The sequence below is a fragment of the Staurois parvus genome, unplaced genomic scaffold, assembly GCF_062004578.1.
Source record: "Staurois parvus isolate SC_StPar_1 unplaced genomic scaffold, SC_StPar_1.0 ptg000017l, whole genome shotgun sequence".
NCBI classification, from domain to species: domain Eukaryota; kingdom Metazoa; phylum Chordata; class Amphibia; order Anura; family Ranidae; genus Staurois; species Staurois parvus.
This window is the reverse complement of record NW_028317813.1, coordinates 9,141,113-9,160,793: the sequence shown is the minus strand read 5'-3', so window position 1 is coordinate 9,160,793 and position 19,681 is coordinate 9,141,113. Positions and strand designations below refer to the sequence as shown.

At 40.9% G+C, this 19,681-nt stretch overlaps 1 protein-coding gene across 1 annotated transcript in view; it reads left to right on the top strand.

Moving 5' to 3' along the window:
• Positions 1-19,681, top strand: part of KMT2D (lysine methyltransferase 2D) — a 261,049-nt gene that overhangs the window by 162,277 nt on the left and 79,091 nt on the right. Inside the window, exon 35 of the mRNA XM_089679503.1 lies at positions 10,995-11,079. Within this exon, the coding sequence (XP_089535629.1) occupies positions 10,995-11,079 (85 nt within the window). The remainder of the gene's footprint in view (positions 1-10,994; positions 11,080-19,681) is intronic.

The following is a 19,681-nucleotide window of genomic DNA, read 5'->3' as shown; positions in this document are numbered from 1 at the left end:
GCTCTGCTAGTTGCGGTTTCCGTCTACGTCTGACGTCACGTCCCTTGACGCGTTTCGTCACTTCCGATGTCTTCAAACGAAACGTGACTTCGGACGTGGACGTAAACTTGAAGTAGCGGAGTGGCCATCTTGAGAGAGGTTCTGTATAACATATGCTGTACTGAATGGACACAGTACTTCTACATTGAGGAGATATGCGGTTTTAAAGAGGTTTTCTTGTAAGCACAATTTTAATAAAATAGACCCATTTACAATATATACTACGCTATATGATCTTTCTCTTTTGAACTATGATATGATGCCCTAATGAGATTAGAAGCAGGATCAGTGTTAAATGAGGAGCCATTTCTCATCTATGCTAATGTATATTTAAGTCCGGAAAGGTGCATGGTTTGGAAGGTGGCGGCGAGTGGATTTTGTTGCACTAGTGGTGTTGAAGAGGGGAGCACATATTATATGTCTAAAGAATGTATGTATATGTAACTTTTAAATGTATAACTCCATGCTGGAGGCGGGCACGGGTTAAATATAAATTAATGTAAAAGAATACAGTATATCACAAAAGTGTGTATACCCCTCACATTTTTGTAAATATTTTATTGTATCTGTTCATGTGGCAACACGGAAGAAATGACACTTTGCTACAATGTAAAGTAGTGAGTGTACAGCTTGTATAACAATGTAAATTTGCTGTCCCTGCAAAATAACACACAGCCAATAATGTCTAAACTGCTGGTAACAAAAGTGAGTACACCCCTAAGTGAAAATGTCTGAATTGGCCCAAAGTGTCAATATTTTTGTGGCCACCATAATTTTGCAGCACTGCCTTAACCCTCTTGAGTATGGAGTTTACCAGAGCTTCACAGGTTTCCACTGGAGTCCTCTTCCACTCCTCCATGACAACATCACGGAGCTGGTGGATGTTAGACATCTTGCGCTCCTCCACCTTCCATTTGAGGATGCCCCACAGATGCTCAATAGAGTTTTTAGGTCTGGAGACATGCTTGGCCAGTCCATCACCTTTACCCTCAGCTTCTTTAGCAAGGCAGTGTGTTGGAGGTGTGTTTGCTGTTGTTTATCATGTTGGAATACTACCCTGCAGCCCAGTCTCCGAAGGGAGGGGATCATGTTCTGCTTCAGTATGTCACAGTACATGTTGGCATTCATGGTTCCCTCAATGAACTTTAGCTCCTCAGTGCCGGCAGCACTCATGCAGCCCCAGACCATGACACTTCCACCACCATGCTTGACTGTAGGCAAGACACACTTGTCTTTGTACTCCTCACCTGGTTACCGCCACAGACGCTTGACACCATCTGAACCAAATAAGTTGATCTTGGTCTCATCAGACCACAGGACAAGGTTCCAGTAATCCATGTCCTTAGTCTGCTTGTTTTCAGCAAACTGCCGGCTTTCTTGTTCATCATCTTTAGAAGAAGCTTCCTTCTGGGACAACAGCCAAGCAGACCAATGTGATGCTGTGTGCGGCGTATGGTCTGAGCACTGACAGGCTGACCCCCCAACCCCTTCAACCTCTGCAGCAATGCTGGCAGAACTCATACATCTATTTCTCAAAGACAACCTCTGGATATGATGTTGAGAACATGCACTCAACTGCTTTGGTCGACCATGGCAAGGCCTGTTCTGAGCAGAACATGTCCTGTTAAACCACTGTATGGTCTTGGCCACCATGCTGCATCTCAGTTTGAGGGTCTTGGAAATATTCTTATAGCCTAGGCCATCTTAATGTAGAGCAACGATTCTTTTTTTCAGATCCTCAAGAGAGTTCTTTGCCATGAGGTGCCATGTTGAACTTCCAGTGACCAGTATGAGAGAGTGAGAGCGAGAACACCTGAGACCTTGTAAACACAAATGAGACATGACAGCGGGGAGGGCAAATGGCTAATTGGGCCCAATTTGAACATTTTCACTTAGGGGTGTACTCACTTTTTGTTGCCAGCGGTTTAGACAATAATGGCTCTGTGTTGAGTTATTTTGAGGGGATGGCAAATTTACATTGTTATACAAGCTGTACACTCACTACTTTACATTGTAGCAAAGTGTAATTTCTTCAGTGTTGCCACATGAAAATTAATAAAATATTTACAAAAATGTGAGGGGTGTACTCACTTCTGTAAGATTGTGTGTGTGTGTATAGTATAATGTGTATATATATATATATATATATATATATATATATATATATTTATATTTATGAATCATGTATATAAAATAGAATGAGATCCAAATTTAATATTAACAATAGTAAAGTTCGACCACATTCGCGTCTATATGAAGAATGTACTACGTGGATAAAGTTACAACATTAGATGAATTATAGTAAGAACTGCCTAATTATAGAGGGAATAGGGATAATACAAAGAAATTTCCAGACACTGTGAATGTATACAGAGAAACTCCCAGACACTATAAATGTATAAGCACGTTAGTATATCTACATCTGCAATAATGGCAAATTCTCCTGCGCTTAAATGGATAATCCCTAGACCAAAGCTGCTTAACCTCAAACCTATACCCAATAGGTGTACATGACATAAACAAAAAATTATATATAGTGTGGCGCTATTTACACAATAAAATAATCCAACATACAGATGTAAAATAATTTAAAAAATTAGTGATATGAAAAAGGAATAAATCCTGTAGATTAGTGAAAACACAACCCAATAACCACAATCCCCCCCTATCCACAACTGAGGGATCAAACACCCTCAAATACAATAGTGCAAGTAAGTAAAGGTGAATCCCCTGCTGGGGGGATATAAAACCTATACAAAAGTGATAAGTGCCACAAAAACACACTTAACCAAATCCAACTGTCCACATAAATTTTGGACATTTTTGTGTATTTATTTTGTGTTTATGAACAACAATTTTACACTTTTATTTATGTGGACATTTGGATGTGGTTAAGTGTGTTTTTGTGGCACTTATCACTTTTGTATAGGTTTTATATCCTCCCAGCAGGGGATTCACTTTTACTTACTTGCACTATTGTATTTGAGAGTGTTTGATCCCTCAATTGTCGATAGGGGGGATTGTGGTTATCGGGTTGCGTTTTCACTAATCTACAGGATTTATTCCTTTTGTCTCACATTGTAACTATTTAATATTTCACCAATAGATCCTGGAAGGATTATATCACAATTTTTTTGAATTATTTTACATCTGTATGTTGGATTATTTTATTGTGTTATTAGCGCCACACTATATATAAATTTTTGTTTATATCTACATCTGCGTTGTGTGTGGTGTGTTAGCTGAGATTCTATAAAAAAATGTGTATATGCATAAAAAAAATATAAAAAATGTAAAAAATTATAATACTAGCTACTAATGTCAGAAGAAATTATTATTAGGCGTTATGCCTCACATGTTCTTTCATCCAACATGGCCAAAATATTTACACTATCAAAGGGAAAACTTATCCCATCAAGGAATTTTACAATTGTTCCACAGAATACGTTATCTACTATTTGACGTGCCCATGTGAATTATTCTACGTAGGGAGATCCATCAGAACCTTACAGAAATAGGGATCCCTATTCCTTCTTTAATTATGCAGTTCTTACTATAATTTATCTAATTGAGCTCTGTCATTTCAAAGCCATTGTTTCTCATTTTTAGTGACTTTTTAATGACTGGCATAGTACCACTGGATTGGCGTAAGGCCAATGTGCCAATATTTAAAAAGGGGTCAAGATCTTTACCAAGTAATTATAGACCTGTTAGTTTACCTTTTATAGTTTGGAAGATACCGGAGAGTTTAAAAAAAAAAAAGACCACATAGATGAGTTCTTGCTGGAAAAAAATTTTAAGTAACAGACAGCATGGATTCATGAAAGACAGGTTGTCAAACAAATCTGATTTTTTTTTATGAGGAGGTGAGCAAAACCTTGGACAGAGGGGTGGCTGTGGACGTGGTATACTTGGATTTTGCAAAAGTGTTTGACACAGTTCCCCACATACGGCTAATGTGGAAGGTAAAGTCTACAGGCTTGGAAAAAATCTGTATGTAAATGGATAGAAAATTGGCTAAAAGATCGTATTCAGATAGTAGTGGTTAATGATTCATACTTTGAATGGTCTAGGGTTGTCAGTGGTGTACCCCAAGGTTCAGTGTTGAGACCCTTACTTTTTAATATATTTATAAACAATATAGGGTCTGGGTTTAAATATCTAATTTCAATCTTTGCAGATGACACCAAGCTGTGCAGTGGAATATCGTCCTTATAGGATGTCTCCAATTTATAAGCCAACCTCAATGCACTGTTTAATTGGGCAACTATGTGGCAAATGAGGTTTAATGTTGATAGATGTAAGGTTATGCACTTGGGGGCTAAGAATATGCATGCATCATACATACTAGGGGGATACAACTGGGGGAATCAATGGTGGAGAAGGATCTGAGAGTTCTGGTAGATCACAAGCTTAATAATGACATGCAATGCCAAGCTGCAGTTTCTAAAGTGAGCAAAATCCTCTCTTGTATTAAAAGGTATAGACTCCAGAGAGAGAGAGATCATTTTACCCCGGTATGAATCATTAGTAAGACCTCATCTGGAATATGCAGTTCAGTTTTGGGCACCAATTCACAAAAAGAACATTGGGGAACTGGAGAAAGTACAGAGAAGGGCAACCAAACTGATAAGAGGCATGGAGGAGCTCAGCTGTGAGGGAAGATAAGAGGAACTGAATTTATTCTCTCTTGAGAAGAGGAGATTTAAGAGGGGATATGATCAACTGGTATAAATACATCAGTGGTTCATATAGTGAACTCGGTGTACAGCTTTTCACCCCGAGGTCATCACAGAGGACAAGGGGGCACTCTTTACGTCTGGAGGAAAAGAAATTTAATCTCCAAACACGAAAAGGTTTCTTCACAGTGAGAGCTGTGGAAATGTGTAATAGACTACCTCAAGAGTTGGTTTTAGCCAGCTCAGTGGATTGCTTTAAAAAAAAGTCCTGGACTCTTTCTTGGATACACAATATAACTGGATACTAACATTTACTTTATAGGTAAAGTTGATCCAGGGAATATCCGATTTGCCTCTCTGTGGATCAGGAAGGAATTATTTTCCCCTGCAGGAGCAAATTGCATCATGCATTGCTGGACTTTTTTCTTCCTCTGGATCAACTGTGGGTATAGGATTGTAACTTTTTTTTTTTAAATGGTTGAACTGGATGGACTTTTGTCTTTTTTTTTTTTTTTTTCTTCAGCCAGACTAGCTATGTAATATTGTAACTCTATCCATGTTGTACATTCTTCATATAGATGCTAATGTGGTCCGACCTTTATTATTGTTAATATTAATTTTGGATCTCTTTCTTATATTTTGTTTTGTTTTTTATATACATGATTAATTTATTATCTCCTTTTATATATTCCTATTCATATATTTCCTCCTTCTTTACATATTGTCTCAATAGATGCGTTTTTGTTCAGCACCACTACTTCACTGCCCCTTTAATTTTTTTTTTGCTGCATGACGATGGCATGTCTCTATTTAAGGTTTTACTTATTGCATGTACAATCAGGCCTGTAGAAGGAGCTAGAGGCACTGAGCACGTAGCCTGTGTCCTTTGCCTGTGTTCCTGGTATCTTCTGTGTTCCACTTCTGGCCCTCCGCCTCTTCCGGTGACATCACTTCCGCCGGTGCGTTCCACGCTGGTTAGAGTGGAATCTTGCTGGTCCAGATGGCTTTGGACCGGCTCTGCTATACCCCATGACATCCGGGTGGTTTGCTAACCAGCATACACGGCTCCACACTGTCCCAGCTTACATCCATGGCACCCTAGGTGTATGACCGGTGGTACCTGCAGAACGAAGAGGAGTGGCCACATCCCCCTACACGGATAAGCTTATTTTCTTGCCTCTTGTGAGTGTTTTTAATTCTTTATTATCAAATACAACATCTAATTACTGCACTTAGACTGGCGCCTCCTGTTCTCTCTTTTTGAAAATGTACTGTATGTATGCTATAGAAAAATCACCTAAAATGCCAGAGCAACACATGGGGACAGCGTGTAATGTTGCTTTAAGCACTGGAACCTGCTTGAGCACTCACCTTGGTGCAGTGTATTGTCAGCCAAAGGGGGCAATGCAGGTTCAATACCATAGTCCAAAGCTATGGAAACAATCCCTGAAGACCCCTTCAAAGGTATCCCCACTGAGATGGGTGAAGCCTGGACATTACATACAGTTCAACCTCATTGGCAGGTAAGATAGGGTCAGCCTGTATTTCTGGCAGTTACTGTTTAAATGTGGCTGTGTTTTGGAATGTATTCACTTCATAGTGAAAACTTTTTAAACTTAGTGCTAAAATTTAACCACTTCGTGTTCAGTCTCGGGGGATGATCAGACATTAACCACACTACAGGTGGCACACTTTAGTGACAGTTCTGTCTAGCTCTCTTATAAGGTACTCAGGTGCTCCTCTGATGATTTATCAAAGATCCTGGGTTACAGCGTACTCCTTTCGGGCATGCTTACCCTCTCTCCCACACTGTACTCTGTGAGTACCCCACAGGCAAATACCCTCACTTGTAGCAATAGAAGAGACCACGCGAAAGGGAGCCAATTCATAATTGCAAGCGTTCTTTCGCTCTGCCAAAGATCTAAACAACACTCAACTTCTGAATGAGGATGCTTCCCTTGCACTCGAGCAAGGCTCGGGTTTTATCACCTGTCTCAGCATCCAAGCCTACTTGGCAAAAGCAGAATTTTTCTGCATCTGCTGCAATTCCTTGGACAGATTATGGCCTTAATGGACCATCTTGGAACTCAGAGTAGTCAGATTGTCCCTGTAGCACTGGACCCCCCCCCCCAACCTTTCCACTTCTAAAATAACACCTAGTTCAGGTGCAGTCAGATAATGCCACCATAGTGGCATATATCAACTATCAAGAAGGCATGAGGAACTTGGCTAAATTGAAGGAAACCAACAGATTATCATGAGGACAGAAATTCACTGTCAAATTATTTCTGCAGTCCACATCCTAGAAGCAGGTGGATGATCTCAGCTGCCACACATTGGACATAGGGAATGGTCTCTTCATCCAGATGTGTTCAATCTGATATGCCAAAAATGGGGTACTCCGGATGTGGATATCCTCGCCTCTACATTTTGTGCACAAATATTAGGCAAGAGAGTATTTTGACGAAATCATCATTTTTATACATATTGTCCTACTCAAAGCTGTATAAACTTGAATGCTTATTGTTTTTAAGCATATTCGGTTATGTGTATTTGTGTAATGAAGGGAGGGTGTGGCCTAAACAGATCAACACCCTATATCAAGGTGTGCATAATTATTAGACAGCTTCTTTTCCTAAGGTAAAATGGGCCAAAAAAGATTTAGAGTCTGAAAAGTCAAATTTTGTAAAAAAAAAAAAAAGGTTTTCAGAGATCCGCAGCACTCTTTGAAATTGCTAAGATATTGGGGTGTTATCACAGAGCCATCAAATGTTTTGTTGCAAATAGTCAATAGTCACAAAAAGCATGTTGAGGAAAAAAAAAAAGACGTGAATAACTGCCAAAGATTTGAGAAGAATCAAATGTGATGCTACCAGGAACCCATTAACCTCCAGTGCTGTCATATTCCAAAACTGCATCCTACCTGGAGTGCCCAGAAGTACAAGGTGTTTAGTGCTCAGAGACATGGCCAAGGTAGGGAAGGCTGAAACCAGACCTCCACTGAATAAGACATAAGTTGAAATGTCAAGACTTGGCCAAGAAATATCTGAAGACAGATTTTTCAAAGGTTTTTATGGGCTGACCAGATGAAAGTGAATCTTGACGGACCAGATAGATGGGCCCGGGGCTGAATCCGTAATGGGCACAGAGCTTAACTTCAACTCCTACGCCAGCAAGAGGAAGGTGGGGTGCTGGTATTAAAGATGATAGCTGGACCAGGTTGAAGATGGACTCAAACCTACTGCCAGTTTTTAGAAGATACTTTCTTCAAGCAGTGGTACAGGAAAAAGTATGCATCTTTCAAGGAGAGCATGACGTTTATGCAGGACAATGCTCCATCGCATGCATCAAAGTACTTCACTGTATGGCTAGCCAGTAAAGGCTTTAAAGATGAAAAAATAATGACATGGTCCCCTTCCTCTCCTGACCTAAACCCTTTTGAAAACTTGTGGTCTCTTCTTAAGTGGGAGATTTAAGGTGAATGAAAACTGTACACCTCACTGAACAGGGTCTGGGAAGCTGTGGTTGATGCTGCACAAAAAGTTGAAAGTCAACAGATCAATAAACTGACTGACTCCATGAATAGCTTTTACTGTTATTGAAAAGGATGGCTATATTGGTCACAGATTTTTGTTTTGAGTTTTGTTTACTATTCTCAGTTTAAAAGATGAAAATAAAGTGAGATGGGAAAATTTTTGTTTTTCATTTAGTTGCATAATAATTCTGCACACTAATAGTTGCCCAATTACTGGATGTTTTATTTTTTGTACTAATAAAAAAAAATAATTTTTTTTCATTGTGTCTATTATGAAATTTTGTAAACAGGTAATTTTTTTCCTTCACTGACCTGTGTTGATGAGACCGCACTGCTGGGCACTGATCATCAGTGCCGATCCGTCCTCTGACACTTGCCGGTTATTGTCAGTCACAGCGTGAGGAAAGTGCAGCTGATAAAGATGTAAAGGGGTTTTCTTGTTAGGTAACGCCCTTTAACCGGCAACTGCATTTACCCAGTGATCTGTGTCGTTGGACACAGCTGATCACGTGGTAAAAGGCCTCTGTGATTGGCCTTTTACCACATCACGTGTGCAGCTGTGTCCGTAGGACACAGCAATCATGGAGATCGCCAAGGCGACGTTCTGGGAGGATGTCATATGACGCCCTCCCAGAACTGGACAACCATGCTGTAGCCGTCATTCGGCTGTAGCGCTGTTGGCAAGTGGTTAATATTCCTTGCCATCCTGATAAGTCTCTTGACCATTGCACCATGGACTTTGCACATTGCTGCATCTGGGGAGTAAGAAGCATCCTCATATCTATTGGTCTCATGAACAATGTTATACTTTCCCTAGGATGTCATTGCTCACTATTCATGCAAGTTCTTTTTTCTCTTTGGCCAGGCATTGTTCAAACTCATATTACCAAATTGAGTTTACAGGTGACTGTTTTGGGTGTGTGATCCTTCAGGTGGCTGTAGCTTAAGAGTTCACTAAGCCTTTTTCTGCCACCAACATAAGGCTTACATCAGAAGTAGCAGGGGGGTTTATGCACCCTTCTGGCTACTGCAGCAGCCAGGAATGCTTGTACGTCTGACAAGCCAATTTCTCAGCTTTAAATTAAGTGATTCAGCAATTCTACAGCTACCCATTCACTTCCACAGAACTCAGAAGTGCCATCCCCTCCATGTTCCTAGATTGTAAGCTCTAACGAGCAGGGCCCTCTGTTTCCTCTTGTACCAAATTGTATTGTAACTGTAATGTCTACCTTCATTTTGTAAAGAGCTGCGCAAACTGTATTATTATAATAATAATGTATTCCGACCCCAGCTATCCCACGTGCAGGCCCAGGACCTGCATGGCAGTTGTCTTCGGGTAGACCAGGGAACTTCTTTATTGCAGATCTTCCCTAGCTAGAAGGAACCTGGAATCAATGTGCGTAGTTATATCTGGTTTCAGACATAGCTTTCCTCGGCTGATGTGTCTGGGAAAGAAGGTAATAGAGCGCTATCTGTGTTTCATTAGCTTCAGTGAAGGGCCGGGAATAACCTGTCCTTAGCTTGCTTGTGATAGTGTTAAAAATAAACAGTTGCACCCAAGCAGTAAAAATAAATAACTAAAAAATAATTTTTTTCTACGGTAGCATGCCTGATCATAAGCAATTTCATTTTGACACTATTTCTACTTTATGCAGAAGGGCATGGGTTTGGAAATAGCTTAGTGTCCTTGGAGGTAGGATTGTTTTGTCTCCATATTTTTCTTGTGACAGGTTGTCTTTAACCCCTTAGAGACTGATGGTAAAACGATTAATGCCTTAACACAATTTTGCAACTTTGACATGCGTTAGTAAAACTGTACATATCAAACTGTACATATCAACGCATCTACTTTGTGTATCCTGGTGGATTATACCTTTTTTTGGGGGCTTTCTTGTTTGTTGTAAATGCTAATGAATATCTCCTGTGTTTTCCTTTTCATCAAAAACAAAAACGTTGGCCAAAATAGGCCAACCCCTCCCTATTTATTCATTTGATTTGGTTTAGCTTACCACCAAAGAACAACCCAAAATTAAATGTTCTAACTTTGCAGCGATTTCTTGTATGTGTATGTTGTTTGTAGTCCTAGTATGGCCCAGAAACAATAGTGCACATTTTAAATTTTTCCTGTTGTACCTAAAACACACTGGCACATACGAAATTTAAAAAATGCTTTTTAAAAACAAAAACAAAATCCTACCCAAAATATACTCACCCTGACCTTTGACCCAGACCGGTGACGCTTACCGTGGCCTTAACACTAGCTTTGACACTGACCTCGATCAAACCTTGAACTAGCTATTTTTTTTCTCTTTGAACACTTTTTGTTTGTTTACATCTTACTCAACATTCAAAAGAAGGAGAAGACATATGGGTGGGCTGCACAGTAACTGATCACTGTGATAGCCGACCAGAAGCTATCACGGTGATTGGGAACCAGGGGTCCAGGGTCCCTATCATTAATACAAGACCTGAGACTCTCGGTGAGAGCCTGGTCTCAGTGCTGGGAGAACACTGTGTGGCGTGCCCCTAGCACAAAGACAGTTACGCATAAATGCGGCCTCACGGATAAAGACTCACTTTTGTGAGGCTGCATATCTGTATACTGTTGGCGGGAAGGGGTTAAACTGATTAAGGGTGATGAGATTGCTACCCATTTATGATGTGCTTATTTTTTGTTACTGTTGAGTTTGTCTATACTTAATCTTTTTTTTTTTTTTTCCCTCCACCTTACTTTTCCATAGACAACAAGTTTCTCTCCTTGCTCAAAGATTAGGAGTTCCTGCACCTACAGAGTCTGCCACCCAGGGGCTGCCAGGCGTTTCACAAGTAAGTTGACACTGAAAGGCTTAATTAATCTATCTAAAATATAAATGTACATTTTGACAATGCATTACCTAACAGCCTGCTGTGAGTCTTAATGCTTGATAGTTGCTGTTATAGCTTTATAAATGGTTTAACGCTACGTCCAGCACTTAACTCACATCTCTGTATAGTTTTAAATGACTTCAAAATGCACTCTATTTACATGATGCTCTTCAGCCTTGTGTTCAAAAATATATGCCTCTGTTAAAACTACTCCTGTGGCTAATTGTAAAAAAAGAAAAAAAAAAGTGAGCAGAACCCCCCTGCCATTGAATACCCCTGCTTTGGACAGGGACGCTTGATAAAAGATCTTAAAGTGGAGTTCCAGTGCAAATGTAAAAAAATAAGTCAGCAGCTACAAAAACTGCAGCTGCTGACTTTTAAAAAAACTGCCACTCACCTGTTGCTCAATCACTCTGTGTCCTCCCCACAGCCTGTTTAGTCGGCCGCCCTGTGTTCCCGGTGTCGGCATCTTCAATGTGGGCACCTGGTTGTTGACAGCTTGTGGCTTCACAGCTGGATGCCCACTGCGTATGCGTGAGAAGCATTGCGCTTTCTGAATGGTCCTGTAGTGTTCCGGGACCTGTCACATGTCCCAGAAAACTACTGGGAGGAAGAGGGGGAGGACAAGTTCTGTTTCCGATTGCCTAGGCAATTGCAGCAGAAGTGAGAGAGTGGGTACCTATCAATTTCGGTCACCTGCCCCACCCAGCCAACAAGCAAATGACACCCAGCATAACCTGGGATACTGACACCTTTATTCTCCCAAGTGTTGCATGTTTGCAGAGTTGGAGGTATTCTTACTGAAAATTCTTAAAGCTTAAGCACAGCCAATGAGATGAATGTGTATGTCAAGAAAAAATAAAAGAAACATGAAGTAATGCAGTGCATCCTTGCAATATATGCACATTTCCTCATGTTTTATCTCTTTAACCACTTCAGAACCAGTATGTCACAATCCCTTCCTGTCCTGGGTGGTTTTCATTGCTGGGATAGCTTGACAGTGAAATATTTGAACATGAAATACTGTACTCAAATTAAATGTATAATGTTTTTTTTTTGGGGGGGGGGGGGCAGAGCTTTCTTTTGTTGGCATTTATTAACCTCTGGCCTTTTTTTTTTTTTTTTTTTTTTTTAGGGTGAGCTTAGCCATTTAACCTAGCGGTCTGATTATGTCAATATGTTTGAATGTCAAAGCTGTACGTTGTTTTGCATGGAAATTTGTTGTTTTATATTGTAGGCCTGTAATTCTTAGGAATAACTCACTTAAATCTGTCCAAACAAGAGTCTAGTAGTAAAGTCATCCCGTGTAACCTAGGGGTGTGGTTGCCATCATCCCTATTTTTTAATTAGAGAGATTTGGACCTTACATTTTTAAGGCAACCTTAGAATACATATAGACCAAACAATTTAAAAAAAAAAAAAACGATTTGATATTTTATTTGATTCATCTATACATATTTCACCAATAGAATATAACAATTCTTGACCACATATTTGCAATTATTGCATTGGAAAGTTAGCGGTATCCCTTGAAGCTGATTTCCATCTTGCAACCTCAATTGAGGGAACTACAAGTGCATTCAGCCTAAATCCAAAGCGTTTCAAATACTTTAGTGCAGATTCTTCCTTAGGGAATGGATACTGCTCCAAAACAATATATATCGATAGTTAAACCTTTATACATATTGTTTATGGTCCAAGAATTGAGAAATCAACTTTACAAATTTTACATACCACCAAAATTGGTCAAACTGAAAATGCTTTTCTGTGTTTTGGAGAATGAGTCGTTCCCCCCCCCCCCCCCATATATGTGATTGAACACAGCTGTTCAGACATGAAATATGAACAAAGCATATTTCTCTATAGTGTGTACTTGTATCAAGAGCAGTTACTGTGTTTTCTGTCTGCTGCTTTGTGCCTCTGGTATGAGTCACTTCTGACAAGCTTTCCTTGTCAAAAGTAACTGTGTGAAGGGGAGTGTGTGCATTCCCTCCAGTCAGCCATCAAAGCTATCCTCACTGTGTAATTTCAGTTCTCTGAAGCCCCCGCCGAAGCCGTGAATTGATCCCCGAGGGATCATTCATCCGATTTACGCCAGTGATGTTCGGCCCAAGTCGGATGATCGAACCCTGTCCTATCCTGTCTTGTGTTGACAGCTACACAGGTACAGGAAGTGATTAAATCTTCTCTCTCTGCGCACCTTCCATCCCAGAGATAGAAGAATCAACATAACTGAGTAAAAGCACTACACAATTACAGTTAGCACACTCTAGGACACGTTCAACCCCTTGATGGAGCCCCCCCTAGTTAACACCTTCACTGCCCTGTCACCAGTGTCATTAGTACAGTGTACAGATTTTTTACTGATCAATGTATTAGTGAACACACTCACATACACAATACTACTCCATTGCTAGTATAGTGTCTGAACGGATCAATATCTTTGATCAGATCAGAACTATACCAATGTTCACATTAGTATAGTGTCCACAAAAACGCAGCGGGATCAGCCCCAACACCTGCCAGCACTTGCGTTTAGCCCCTAGCGCTTACACCCCCCCCCTTCTCCCCCAGCAAGTGCAGTGTTAGTAGTTCCACTGTCACTTGATACATTGCACACAAAACCGCAGGGTTCGTAGAATCAGGCCTGATCTTTGCTAGCACTTGACGGTAATTGTTTTATAGCGGTTCAAGCAGTCCCTGATAGCCAGGTGCTCTTCTTCCCATAAGTCGCACTAGGCACTTATAAATTTAGTGGCCAGAATGTCCAACGAAAGGTGCACTGGTGAAGAGGCCTACAGGATTCTGAGCATGTCATGTGAGAGCAAAGGGAAAGACTCCCTGACACAATCAGCCTAAGAATATGAACCTGTAGACAGTAGCGGCACCCTAACAGCTCAGAGAATGGAGAAGAGGTCCCTTCTAAGATCAGGCGTACCCAACCCTGTTCCCAGGTTGCCAAGATGTTACTAATGCATGATGACTCTCATATGCAGCAGAGTGCCAATACTAGTGCCACTCTACCTTTTGGTGAACTGGCGAGCACCAGGGGCTTAGTACATCCTGGTCTTTTTTTTATACCAGCACTGCAGTATCGCTTGATGACGTAGTGAGTCCCATAAGTGCAGTACAAGCTGGTGCTGTGATGAGCACAAGTAGTGTCCCGCAGCCACCAAGAATTTGCACACAGACCCGTAGAGCCCCCTTCCGGACGTGCTTGCAAATACCGATTGGCAGCCCACAAATTCTGCAGCACCTGTGCCTCCCCCATTCACTGCCCAACCCGGAATTCAGGTGGAAACAGCAAATTTAAACACTCCCCTTGATTTTTTGGAGTTGTTTGTCACAGAAGATTTGTATGCATTTATTGTGGATCAATTTATATGCACAATAGTTTATCGCCACCAACCCAAATTCAAACCTTGCCAGATCATCATCATGGAAACCCATTACGATTTCCAAATTTAAATTTTTTTGGGGCCTAACCCTCAATATGGGCATTACTACAAAAAAATCAGTTGCGGTTGTATTGGTCCACAGACCCAATTCATCATATGCCCCTGTTCTCTGCTGCTATGGCCAGGAATAGATATGAGAATATAATGCGTTTCATGCATTTCAATGACAACACACTCTGTCGTCCTTGGGCTGACCTTGAATTTGACCGGCTCCACAAAATTCGACCCCTTGTAAATCACCTTAACCAGAAATTTGCAGATGTCTATACTCCCCAGCAAAACATCTGCGTTCATTAGTCCCTCATTAATTTTTCTGGCCGCCTTGCATTCAAGCAATTTTTCCCCAGCAAGCGTGCCAGATATGGGGTCAAGAAGTATAAGACCTGTGAGAGGGCAACAGGCTATACATAGAAGTTTCGGATTTACGAGGGATCCCGCCAGATGCCTAGACTACATGGGGAGCAGTGGCAAGATAGTTTGGGACTTGGTGTCATCCTTTTTCCATATTTGGTACCACTTATAAATGGACAATTTTTATTCAAGCGTATCACTATTTAGACATTTGTACAATCTTGGTATTGGCGCTTGTGGCACCGTGCAACCTAATCGCCGGGGCTTCCCCCATGGCTTGTAAATACCCGTCTTAGAAAGGGGGAAAAAGTCTGCTTGAGAAATGAGGAATTGCTTACAGTGAAGTGGAAGGAGAAACGGGATGTTTTCGTCCTGTCTTCCATTCACACAGATACGACCATCCAAATTACTATGGCAGCTGGTGTTGTTGAGAAGCCCCTCTGTGTCCATGACTATAACCTTAACATGGGAGGCGTGGACTTCAATGACTAGATGATGAAGCCGTACTTAGTTTCCCGAAAAACCAGATGCTGGTACAAAAAAGTGTTTATTTCAATTGGCTCTATATAAAGCTTTTGTGCTTTACAAAGTAACTGGACGAAGTGGATCCTTCCTAAAATTCCTGGAAGAGATCATCACATCCCTTTTGTATCCAGAAGGTGCTGTGGCTCAAACCCCCAACCCAGATGCAGTTAGCCGGCTGCATGAGGGGCATTTTCCCAATGCCATTGCTGGTACCCTATCCCAAAAGGGACCCCAAAAGATGTGTCTGTGGCAGACATGGAATCAGGCTAGACACCCGCCTTTTTTTTTTTTTTTTGTTCCTCCTGTCCTGACTAACCTGGTCTTTGCCTCAAGGACTGCTTCTGTCCCTACCACACACTAGGGGAGCATTAGTATAGGGTACAGCACGGCACAGTTCAGGGTATATAATTATACAGGGTCTCGAAAGATGATCAGGAAACTGGCTATCGCATTTGGAGAGACCCTACAATATGTTTTAAAAAGTTTAAAGTTTAAAAAAAAAAAAAACTGAAAAGTACAAATCCCCCCAAAAATTAAACATTTTAAAAACCAAAAATAGTTAGTTTTTTATTTTTATTTTTGTCGTTGCTGTTCTACTGTTACACTTTTACTATTTTATTGTTAACCATTGCTGTTTTCTTTGCAGGAATGCTTTCAGCTGCAGCACCGACCTGTTTATTCTGACAGCAATAGGAACTTTCTCTCAGAATATACACAAGTCAGTGTGGGCAGCTCTGATGGATGTGATTTTTTCATCTGCAGTTAAAAAAAGAGCATATATGCTGAAGCATGGGGGCCTGGGGTGGCCAGTGGGTGGATGGCCCCTATGCTTCGGTATATATATTTTATAATATTGGCACATTTCATGTGTGCCCACCATTAGAAGTGGGTGGATGCAGGGAGGTATATTCTAATAGTAGGCATACCACACGATTTTTCTGGCAGAGATATTTCAATAAAAAAGTTTTAAGTGTGGTATTTGCATTTGGAATCTATTGCTGTGAACCTACATCATGCGTTCAAAGGAGCTGTCCATGCAAGTGAAACAGGCCATTGTAAGGCTTCAAAAATTAAACAAATCCAACGGAGAGATAGCAATAGTGGCCAAATCAACAGTTTGGTACATTTTGAGGAAAGAAGAATGCACTGGTGAGCTCAGTAACATAAAAAAGCATGGATGTCCATAGAAGACAACAGTCGTGGATGGTGGCAGGATCCTCTCTATGGTAAAGAAAAACCCATTCACAACTTCCAGACAAGTGAAGAACACACTCCAGGAGGTGGGCGTATCATTGTCAAAGCCTACAATCAAGAGAAGACTTCAGGAGAGCAAATACTGACGGTTCACCACAAGGTGCAAACCATTCATAATCCTGAAGAATAGAAAAGCCAGATTAGACTTTGTCACAAAACATCTAAAAAGCCAGACCAGTTCTAGAAGAGCATTTTTTGGACAGATGAAGATTAATCTGTACCAGAAAGACGGGAAGAAAAAAGTGTGGCGAAGGCTTGGAACATCTCATGATTGAAAGCACACAACGTCATCTGTAAAACATGGTGGAGGAAGTGTGATGGCATGGGCATGCATGGCTTCCAGTGGCACTGGGTCATTGGTGTTTATTGATGTGACAGAAGCAGCCGGATGAATTCTGCAGTGTTTAGAGATGTATTGTCAGTCCAGATTCAGCCAAATGCAGCAAAGTTGATTGAACGGCGCTTCACAGTACAGATGGACAATGATCCAAAACACTGCAAAAGCAACCCAGGAGCTTTTGAAGGAAAAAATGTGGAATATTCTGCAATGGCAAAGTCAATCACCTGAGCTCAACCCAATCGAGCATGCATTTCACTTGCTGAAGGCAAACCTAAAGGCAGAAAGGCCCACAAACAAGAACTGAAGACAGCTGCAGTTAGAGCCTGGCAAAGCATCAGAAAGTAGGAAACCCAGTCTTTGGTAATGTCCATGGGTTCCAGACTTCAGGCAGTCATTGCCAGCAAAGGATTCTCAACAAAGTATTAAAAATGAACATTATATTTATATGTATTTTTCCAATTACATTTGAGCCCCTGAAAATGGAGGGACTGTGCATAAAAATGGTTGCAGGTCTTCAAATTTGTACTTGATTTTTATGTTCAACCCCTTGAATTAAAGCTGAAAGTCTAAAACGAAACAATCCAAATGGATTTGAAGTGCAATTCATTCTGGTGGCACACAGAGCCAAAAGAATGAAAATTGTGTGTAAATTTTGTTTGGGTACAGCTTTGCATGACCGCACAATTGTCAGTTAAACTAGTGCAGAGACGTATAACAAAAAAATGGCATTGCAGTTTCAATACCATAGTTTGTATATGCTGTAACTTTCACACAAAGCAATCAATATACAATTATTGGATTTTTTTTTTTTTTTACCAAAAACATGTAGCAGAATACATTTTATAAATTTATGACTAACTTTGAGTTTACTATATATTTTTTATAGCCAAAAGTAAAAATTGAAAGAAGTGGTTTTGGTTCCTCTGAAAGACTGGTCCAAAGGATTCCATTCAAACCTGTTATGGTGTTCATCCTATCCTGGTCCTAAAATCCCTAAACAAGTATCTTTCTATTCCAGAGTTTTTCATGGAATCCACATAGTCATTTATTATTTATTGCCTTTCTGAGACGAGGGTAATACTTAGCATCAGTAGACATCCAAAATTCTTATGTACCTTTTCCCAATTACATACCTCACCAGCGTTTTCTATGCTTTACAGTAGGAGGGACACGCTTTTTCAATTTCATGCTGCCATTTGGCTTCTCCTCTGGAATACTTCGGTCTGTTCAGAATGAGGACCAAGTCTTTCTTCCAGAAAACAAAATTCTCGCTCTTAGATCTTATAATTGAAGATACATTGCTCTATGAGATTCTGAGGGTTCTGAACCTCATGGTAGCCTCATTTGAGGCTGTACTTTTCGCTTAATTCCATTCAAGGCCTCTATAAAAGAGCATCTTGTTGGCCTGGAACAAGAACATGCCTTCTCTTGACCTCCTGATACCTCTCCAGCAAAGCATGGAACTCGCTAGCTGGGTGGGTTTTCAGTTCAGCCATGAAATTTGTGGATTAACCTGCCACCCCCTTGAAGGTGATTAACAGATAATAGCCTCCCAGGTTGGAGAGGAGTCTTCCAATCTTTCACAGTTCAAGGTACATGGTCACCCAAGAAAACCAACCTCCCTATCTACATCCTGGTGCTCAGAGCTAAAACTAGCTCTGAATCACTTGACTCCCCTTCTTTACAGTCCATATGATCAGGGTACAGCCAAACAGTGCCACAGCTGTGGCCTATGTCAACCACCAAGGGGGCACCAGGAGATCAGGCTTAATGGAAGTAAGCCTGATCGTTTCATGGGCAGCGTAACACTGGCCAGCCCTCTCTTCTGTTCACACCCCAGGAGTGGACAATTGGTAGGTGGATTACCTTAGTCATCACTGCCTGGACTAAGAGGAATGGTCCAGTCATCCCAAAACATAATTTATTTTCTATATCAGAAATGGAGAACTCCAAATGTGGACATCTTGGCCTCCAGGTAAAATTACCCGTTTGTAGATAGAACCAACAATCCTTTGACACTGGCATCAGACAATTGTGGCTTTAATACAGACATTGCTGTCCAGGTCTCAGAATTGCCAGGTTCCTTCCCCACCCTCAGATATGCTTGTTTAGAACACAGGTGTCAAACTGCAGCCCTCCAGCTGTTGAACTACAAATCCCATCATGCCTTTGGGAGTCACGCTTGTAACTGTCAGACATGAAATGCCTTATGGGATTTGTAGTTCTGGAACACCTGGAGGGTGCTCTATAAGAAGTAGATCTAGAGGGGAATGAAGAGGCTGCAGAAGATTTCTGCACCCCAGCCTCCTATATACCTGATGTTACAACTTCAACATACAATATGCTTGCCAACGTTGATATGATCAGTTTTGTTGTGTGTAAAAGTTTTGGCATTGCCGCACTTGTTTTTCCTCTTTCCATGCCCCTTTGGGTACTAAGGTACCTACTAAATCTAAAAAGATATGAGCCAATAGAATGGGCAGTCTATGAAGTTTGGGTCAATCCAGAAAATATATTTACCCTTTTCAGAATCATTGTTGAGCTCTATCCAGTGGAAAAAGTTCACAAGATAAGTGGCCATGCCAATTCAGTCTTAAAGGTGTTATACACCTTCAGTTGCTTTAAGCATGTATTA